General features: G+C 42.1%; 1 protein-coding gene across 1 annotated transcript; it reads right to left on the bottom strand.

Moving 5' to 3' along the window:
* Positions 1-1,227: 1,227 nt before the first annotated feature.
* On the bottom strand, positions 1,228-8,371 carry zgc:65851 (uncharacterized protein LOC321113 homolog). The gene is made up of 4 exons (XM_038303653.1): positions 7,493-8,371; positions 5,634-5,951; positions 5,348-5,472; positions 1,228-2,976 (listed from the first exon to the last, which is right to left on the bottom strand). The coding sequence occupies exons 1-4, from the start codon at positions 8,234-8,236 to the stop codon at positions 2,619-2,621; spliced, it is 1,545 nt and encodes a 514-aa protein (XP_038159581.1). The 5' UTR covers positions 8,237-8,371; the 3' UTR covers positions 1,228-2,618.
* Between the last annotated feature and the right edge of the window lie 879 nt (positions 8,372-9,250).

Raw genomic sequence — 9,250 nt, 5'->3', positions numbered from 1 at the left:
GGATGTGCTATGATAACTCCTTTTATGTAATGTTAGCCGTCATACAACATAATGGAAAATTTAATTCTTTATACATATCCAATAACTGTCAAAACTCCAAATTTTGGACACAGAATTTCAGGCAGACAGACTGATGTGATTTACAATGTTTATTGTCAATTCGTTGAATCTGTGACTCAGCAGCTAGGACAAAAAAGGCAGAAATCTCTGCAGACAGAAAAGCTCAGGTTAGTGGCCAAGTACATCTGACAGAGGACGATTACGAGTGTGTGAGTCACTAACCTGGTTTTAAAGTCAGAGCCCCTGGTACCACAGTTACCTTCAGGTGTAGTACCACAAATATATTTCAGAACATTACATGGGTTACCTACAGATATAGTCTCTGACAGGGATCTGCAATTCATCTTATGTTTTTGCACAAGGTTTTGTTCTCTCCTTTTGTGTTTCGTTCAGGTTTTCCTCTGGTTTTTACCCACAGATAGATGGGCTAACAGAGTGCCAATCAAGAAATAGAGACCAAAGTGTTTTTCCTCTCCATTGTTGACACAAGATTGCTTCGTATGAGGGATTGCCTTTGAGTCAATGGCTGTGTTCGAATTTATGGGCTGCATCTTCAAGGAAGCGATCTACCTGGATTGGATCCTTTGAAGTTCGGGAAAATAAGGAGACCAGAAGAGTTCTGGCTGTAAATTCAAACAGGTCTTGCCTTCGGCGGCTTTAAACACTGTTTTCAAAACTCTTTCTATACTTTTTTTCTTTTTTATGGTACACAACGATGAACAAAGACTCTGTTAATACAGTTTCAATACAAAAAAAGTTTTTTGGAGCGAGTTAGACTTTGAAAAGTTGGTCTGTAGTTCTCAGAGATTCGGTTTTCACAGATGTGAATCTCATTTTTAAATATCTTCCTTTGTGCTGTGATAAGAGTAATCACACAATTTTGAATGTATCTTTTTCTTTGTGAAGATTCCCGTATTATGTGTATGTAAGCCAAACTATTATGGTTGCAACTGCAATAGCCTTCAGTAATACTTTTGTGCACCTATATTAGGGTGCAACTAGCCCCCTTTTATGTAAAGAATTAAGCGTTTTAAGACTAAATTACTCAATTGTGATTTAATTTGGCATTTAAATAATGTCGATGCGAAGAAATACTTTTTTTAAACTAAAACTTTTAAATTCTATTGTTGTTTTTAATTAGCTATGACCACAAAGAGAAAAGAGATGTTTTGTTTAATAAATGTCTTTATTTGGCTTTGAGGAAGGAACAGCATGTACAATCACAGTTGTATAAGCAGAATTTGGAAAGTGTCAGCACTCCTGTCTTACCGGGAACAAGTGAGATTTATTTACTTTCATTTGTGGTTAAGGCAAATATCTTTTTAATCAAAATTTCTCTTTAATTGAAGACATATCGAGCAAAATCTTTCCGAATCAGCCATTATTTAAGCTCCAGGTATCAGGTCATGCATTCAGACCTGTTGCTTGATTCATTTGTCAAAAACAAAACCAGAACAAAATGAGGAACAGCAGCAATCAAAACATTTCAGGGCAAAGTTAAAGAAAGATATGGTGAGTATAGCCCTTATTAATGACTCTACATCATAAAACCCAGCATCCATCAATATTCTTTTCCTAGAAAGTCAAACAAAGGTGCTGCTGTGTTTACATGAGAAGAAACAAAAACATGATTTTTTCAATGACATATGAAAGGAACTCTTTGACAAATGAATCAATCAAAGGTTTGGATTGGTTATAGCTCCCAAAAAATACACATAGCAGTAGTTAAAGCTCTACATTTTCATTCATAAAGATGCATTTTGCCCAGAGAAGTGGCAGCACCGCTCCTTTTCAACACCACACAGCCTCACACACACTTGCACAAAACGCTTTCTCGAAGATCAAGGTTGCAATTCTGCAGCAAATAAAAGCACAATGACAGCAGGACTAAATGGACTGAAATGAGAAAGAATTTTAAATGTGAGGTTGGAAAATTCTCCTCACCAGAATGTTCAGCTAAATTTCCTTCCTTAAATTTGACATCTGCATTCAGAAATGAGCTGACTGGGCTGTTTTCTGTAATAAAATTCCTCATGTAACGAACTCCCCAACTTGGTTATGTAAAAATCAAATAGCACCATAAAAGTTGGACAGGCTGCTTCTCATGCTCCAGGATCTGTGCATTTATCTTCAGAGTCTGTGTGCTGACTATATTTTTACCTCCGAGGTGGGTTTGCTCTCTTCTGAGTAAAAATGGATCCTCAATGGCACATATCGCAGGAAGAAACATTCACGTTTTGATCGGCTTTCTGTTTTGTGGGATTCATGCTAGCCTTTTGTTCATCAGAGATGTAAAAGCAGAGCATCACTGGATCATTGATATTTGAAATGCTCTGCTGTTGTGATTACTACACATTCCTTGCTATTTCTACTTCTCCATCTGACAGTGTCTAAAGTGATCCCATCTGAGCTGACAGGTGTGAAGGCGGGGGGCATCTGGAGTGGGCTGATGTGTGCGAGTAATTGGAAACACAGAGATGATATGAATAGGAAGCAGACCCAGAGGTGATTGGTGGGATGTGAGATGAGTTATTGATGTTGCTGATGACACAAGCAGTTTAGCTCTTGCTTTTCTTCCCGGTGGAGCTCTTCTTCTCCTTCTCCTTCTCTGCTGGCTTCTCCTCTTCCTCTTCTCCCTCCTCCTCTCCATCACCCTCACCTTCCTCCTGCTCATCTTCCTCTTCTCCTTCTACCTCATCCCCCTCCTCCTCCTCCTCCTCTACTTCCTCCTCTTCTTCCTCCTTCTTCTCCTCCTCGTCTCCTGCCTCCTCTTCCTCCTCATCCTGCTTGGGCTTCCTGTAAGCTCCGAGGGCGTAGGCACGGGCCGACGATGTGTAGGACAGTCCAGAATATCCGGAGTGGACCATGGCGCTGCTCACTGAGCTCAGGCGACACTCTTCACCTTCCAGCAGCTTCCTGTGAAGACAGAGAGACTACAGATGAGGAGGGCAAAGGAAAAGACTCCTTGTTGGCTGGATTTGACAAATTTTGCATCTCAGTACATCTCAAATGTCCAATCCTTTTTTTTCTCTGTAAGATCATATCAGATTAGTTGTCTAAATCAATCTTGTCTGACTTAATGGCTAAAAAGGTAAAAGCAAAATTATCATTTTGAAAATAGTGCATTCAGTGTTATCAGAATGTCTCTATTATAATCAATTATCGCCTCTTCTATTACATAGCAAGCTTAGATAAGGCCGCCTATGAACAAACAAACTCCTTCTGATTTTTTACCATTTCTCAACACTGAGGCTGCACAGGTAAGTTTTAAAAGACATAAATCTTAACAGCGATGCATCAAAACTTGGATAACATCTCAGCTGACGTATTTGACACAACATACTCATAACATACTAGGACTGTGTCCCAGATTTGTTGAAATCTTTCTGGATTGGCCGGGACTGCTTTGAGTCATTTACTTTGTATTAATATGCAAGAAGAATGACTCAGTGTGGGATTCCACAAGGCAATATTCTAGGGATACTTTTATATAAATACGAAAATGTTCAACCTACATCCGATTATATGGTATTAAAAGATCTCTTCATATTCTAATGTTGACAAAGATCTTTCTGTATCAACACATCATACCACTCCCATACAGAGCCGAGTCTCTAATACCTGTAAGTAGACGCTTCAAAGCAAACAGGACAGGAATTGTTATTTTAGGTCTAAAGATGCAAAGTAGAACTCAACTGTATTAACTGAGGCTAAAATCTTCAGTGTTGCTATGAAGTCAGAGTTAAATGTGAACAACCTCTTGGTGTTAGACTAATGCAGTTTAATAACAAAATTTATTGTTTTCTGTCAAATGCTGCATGCTTTGCCCTATCCAACGCCAGAATATTGGAGAACACTCTACAAGTTATTAATTGTCGTCACTAGCTCCCTGTTTGTGAAAATAAACATTTAAAAATACATCTGTAAGGCACTGAATGGGTTTGGCCCTATATAGGATTCAAATACTGGTGAGTTAGACTCCTCAGGTCATGAATGTTCGATTCTTTCAGAGTTCCCAGTGTCATGATCTGCCCTGATGGCTCATTCAATTCACTCACCTGCCTAGCTCTGCCCGGTTTTCTAATTATCAGTCATCTCATCCACCTGGGTCTGTTGCTTTATATTCGGCTCAGCCCGAGCCATCGGGGCCAGATCATTGTTTGTCTGCTTTCTGTTTGTTCCCTGTTTGGCCTGTGTTTTTGTCCTGTCCATTGGTTTAGTTAGTTTTAGTTATTTCCAAGGTTCATGTCCCTGTTTCCAGTAGGAGATTATTTATGAGCCCTTGTCTTCAGGCGAGTTAATTCCCTAACCAGTGGAGAGAGCGTTTTAGCGTTTCCAGAGTGATTCTGATTTCCTGATTCCGTTCCCTCTCACCCACTGGCCCTGTTAGTCCACATCTAATCTGTTTGCCTTAACCATCCTTGGACTCCTACTGGATTCTGCATGTCTGCATCTCTGCGCTTCTGGAGCCGTCTGAATCCGAACATGCCATCATGCTCTAAGGATTCCTGGAAGCCTGGATCCCTCTGTTCTGGTTTGGTTTGGAATCTCTGATAGATCGTAGGTGTCCTGGATTCCTAAACTGTTCCTACCTACTCTGTCTTCCCCTGACCTGGATGGGCTTCCTGCAAGTTCTGGGCGACGGACGCTGCGTCTGGTTGGCAGTTCATCAGCTGGATCGCACCTCTTAAGGGAGGATGGAATGAATAGTGTAACCAGAGTCAGTCATGGGTTGTGCCCTGCCCCCTGCAGTCCCTGCAGGTCCATAGCTACACAATTCAGCGCTTTTGTTCTGTATTGTCTGTTTGATTTTTCTGTTAATAAACGTTTTTAACTTTCCTACTGACTGTCTCACCTTGAATATTGGGCCCATCTGTCCCGTTGTATGACACCCAGGGGGAAGAACTAACAAGCATTCAGCAATAATTCAGTTTCGATGGTCCATAATTGTTAAACCAAATCCCTAAAAGAAAATGTGCCGCAACTGTTTACTTTTCAATGATTTCCTAAAAGTTCAAAGTGCATCAAGGTTGTTTTAGGTCAGTTTAGCTGCTATATAAAGTAAGTATTTTTATATTCTGTTATTTTAATTGCACTTCTTTGAATGTAATCATGTTTACCTGTTAGTTGAAGAATTTCAACCTAATTGATTTCCATTACTTTAAAACTAGAAATAAAAGCCACAGAAGACCTAAATGAAGAAATCATGTGAAGTTTAGTTTATTAAAACTATGGTTATTATGGGTTGTCTACCACTCTGATATTTTCTTTTGGAAAATAACCTGACCTGTAAGCAGCAATCTCAATGTCCAGGGCCATCTTGACATTCAGCAGGTCTTGGTATTCGCGCAGATGACGGGACATTTCTCCCTTGGTGCTTCGCAGAGCAGCTTCCAGCTGCTGAATCGTGTCCTACAGAAACAACCAAAGGTAAAGAACAAAATCAGACCCCCCCCCAAACAATAATCTTAAGAGAATTATCATTATTAAAATGTTTCTTCTCTTGGTCTTTATTGCTAAGTGTTTGACTCTTTACAATCTCACCTTGCTTGCATATTTCATAATTTACTTACTTGCATCTCTCCGATCTCATTGTTGTGGCGGTCCTCCATCTCAGCAATCTGCCTCTCAAGGGCTTCATTGTGGCCCCTTAGGGCCTCAATCTCCAGGGTGCGGGCTTGCACCTGCCTACGGTACTCGCTCAGCTCCTCCTTTGAGTGCTTGATGGCATCCTGGTTGCGAGCAGCAGCCTCTGTCACCGTGACAAACTTGGAGCGGTACCACTCCTCAGCCTGGACCTGGTTCCGAGCTGACAGGTTCTCATACTGAGCCCGGATGTCCTTCAGAGCTGCAGCCAGATCGGGTTTACTCATGTCCATCTCTACTGACACCTTGATGAAGGAAATCAGACAATACACATTTCTTTAGTACTCAGCTTTGTTGAACCAGTGTGGATGTTCTGCTAGGTTAGCTACCACTGAGCTGCTGTACATCACTTTAGACAACAGGGAAGGGAGACAAGGTCACTTCTGTTTCAGAGCAGCTGAACATTTTGAACTGTTTGCATCAGGCAGACATTACTGCAACCGACTGCTCCATGGTTTTCAGCCTCAGGCTGTTATATACCCTTATTTTTTTTTTATGTTGTGGGCTTATTCCATTTAAACTAATGTGGTGAATTATAATTAAGAAACTAAATCTAAAATCACCGCTAATTATATTATTGACATTGAAATTGCAATAAATTGATCAAAAACTAGCCTACTAATGGTTTGATCAATTTATTGAAACTAAAACATTTAAACGTCATAGTGCCGCCCTGAGGTTTACATAGTTAGGTAAACCATTATGAAAGTAAAGTTGTTTAAAATAATTTGTATATCATTCTGGAGGATGCTAACAAAATAATGTTTTTAATCAAAATTATCAAAAAAATGTGTTCTATTTGTAGTCATAAATTTGTAGAAAAATAATCCCAGAAAGATTTAGATTGTATTAATATTTTTTTCACCAGCCCTTAATGATAATGTCCACCTATGTGACGATAATGAGGCATCCTTGCTGAAGGTTGTGTTTACAGATGCACGATTTTGGCTCAGCGCACTGAGCTGCTGCGGGACAGATGAATGGACTGCTGACTCAGGCTCCTCTGCTGCAGAAAGCTGCAGTCAGTATCTTTCATGTCAGTCCTATTCCCTGCAGACCAGTGTAGGTTTGTCTTGAGTACACTGAGTGTACTCAAGACAAACCTACCCAGCAACCATTATAGCCAGAATATTCATATAAGATATATTTTCTCTTTACAGTCTGCCTTAACATAAGTCAATGATGTGATAAAAAAAAAAAACTATTTTGAAGTTTGAATATTTTTCACACATGTGGGTGTCCGGGAATTAATTTAGTGTTTCGACCTTTAGGTTTCTGAGCTGTGCTGCTGTCGCTTGGCCCACACTGTCTGTCCCGCTGTCCCTGAGGAGGACCACACCCTTAGAATTTATGCGCAATTTTTATGGATTGCACCACAGCCTTTTATTTTCTCTCTCCCTTTCACCTCTATTAATACGTATTTTTATGGGGCCAAAAACTTTTAAACGTTAAGAGACATAAACGAGACTAGATTCAATTAAAGGGACGCGATATTTCTATTAGTCAGTTAAACAGGACTAACGATTGTTAGAGTTAGATATTTGGACAAGGCAGGTGCGTGATGAAGTGCACGGTGCTGCAGGGTAGTTCATGAGCTCAGCAGCGGACGGAATAGCGCGTGGTGCTGAAATCAAACCGCAGAGTCATCAATCTGCCCGTGCGCAGTGCTCAGTGTGTGAAGGGTTCGAGGTGAGAATGGGAAGAGGAGCGTGTATAAGTAGGGAACTGGGAGTTTTTAGTTCCTTTCATCCACATTTAGATGCTTTTATGCTCTGCTTATGTCTACCTGAGTTGCCTGTAGGGAAGTCTGCAGCTCCTGCAGCTCCTCTTCATGAACTTTCCTCAGGAAGGCGATCTCATCCAGCAGAGACTCCACTTTCTTCTCTAACTCAAGGCGCACCAGGGTGGCGTCATCCACGTCCTTACGGTAGCCCTTCAAGGCATTCTCCGCCTCCTCCCGAAGCTTGCTCTCCTCCTCCAGCTTCTCCCTCACGCGCTCCAGCGTCTCGTTCATCTGCACGCAGTCCAGGTGCATCTGGCTCTTCTCGTGAGTCAGCTCCTCCACGCGCGCCCGCAGTTCGCGGATCTCCTGCTCGTACAGCTCGTGCAGGCGCGACGGCTCGTTGTTGCGCTGGCGCAGCAGAGTTACTTCGGCCTCCAGGACTTTGTTGTGCTGTTCCAGGTTGTGGACCTTCTCGATGAAGGACACGAAGCGGTCGTTGAGACCCTGCAGCTGCTCCTTCTCGTTGGTGCGAATGATCTTGAGCTCGTTGGTGACGGCGGTGGACTGGGTCAGGTCCATGGCGGAGTCCGGGATGGAGGAGAAGGTGCGACCGGGAGCCGCTGTCCTGCGGTAGGTGGTGGAGGAGACCACAGACGGGGAGCCATAAGTGCGGTGGCTGCTGCGGTAACCCGAGGAGTGAAGACGGGACGGGCTGCTGCTGCCCAGAACTACGCGACCTGACCGGGGCGCATCTCCAAAGATCCTACGATAGGAGCTGCTGCTGTAGATGTCGCTGGAGTAACTCATGTTTCCTTTACTTTAGGGAAGAGGAGAGAAAGACAGCTCAACTGTGTGCGTACGTGTGTGTGTGTGGAGCTCAGAGGTGTGTGATGGTGAGTGCGCGGGAGGGACAGAGAGTGAGATGCGAGTGATGTTTGGCCCGGACTGGTGCTTTTATAGTCAGGGCTCTGCGGCGCATCATTTGACGCAGCAACAACAGAGAAGGGGGGAAACCTGCAGACTTTTGCAGAAAGCCTTCTCCCTCCTGGGAGACACCTTACGCACCTCATCCGTTTCCACACTGCAGCTCAAAAATAAAAAGAGCAATTTAAAGTGATGGCCCAAGTTTTATGCACAAAATTCTGTTTGCACCCGTCATATTTTTCATTTCCTACCTGCAGCATATATTATTACCAATGAAATTAACATCTTTTCTTTACTTTTTTAACATTTATATGCTACCTATAATCTATACTGCCCATTGCCGCTGCAGTTTTCTCTGCTAGCCCTGCAGAATACCAAATGGGATCGATGTGCACAGCCAGAATGTGTGATGGTGCTGCAGTCTGCATCCAGTCGCCTTCAGCACCTTCACTCTGAAATATGTTGGTCTGGCTCGTAAAGTAAGAAATTTAAACGAAATGAGAGAAAAGTCTCAGCAAGTTGTTTGTTTGTTTTTCTGTAAAACACAATCCCTGATTAAAACTGAAATCACTTTTGTGTGAATTGACTGTAATTCAGTGGCGGCTGGTGAAAAATATTTTTGGTGGGGCTGATATAGCCTAGTGTATGTCTCCATCTAATCCGGAATAAGAATTCAAATAAACAATTGGACAATACATACAATTTAACAGTAATGATTTAATTTTCTATATAATAACTAACAGTGATGATTTGGGTCACTGTGACGGGGTTCTTTGGCCTCCAAGAATCCAGGCTCATTCGGGTTACGGGTGTTGGTGATTTATTGTGCTCAAAAACTCAAAACAGGGTGCAAAAGAAACTAAACATTAAATTACAGTGTAATTTAATCATCGAGCA

The sequence above is a fragment of the Cyprinodon tularosa genome, unplaced genomic scaffold (genome assembly GCF_016077235.1).
Source record: "Cyprinodon tularosa strain WSP-4 unplaced genomic scaffold, ASM1607723v1 ctg515, whole genome shotgun sequence".
NCBI classification, from domain to species: Eukaryota; Metazoa; Chordata; class Actinopteri; order Cyprinodontiformes; family Cyprinodontidae; genus Cyprinodon; species Cyprinodon tularosa.
The sequence above is the reverse complement of the archived record's forward strand: the minus strand, read 5'-3'. Positions and strand labels throughout refer to the sequence as shown.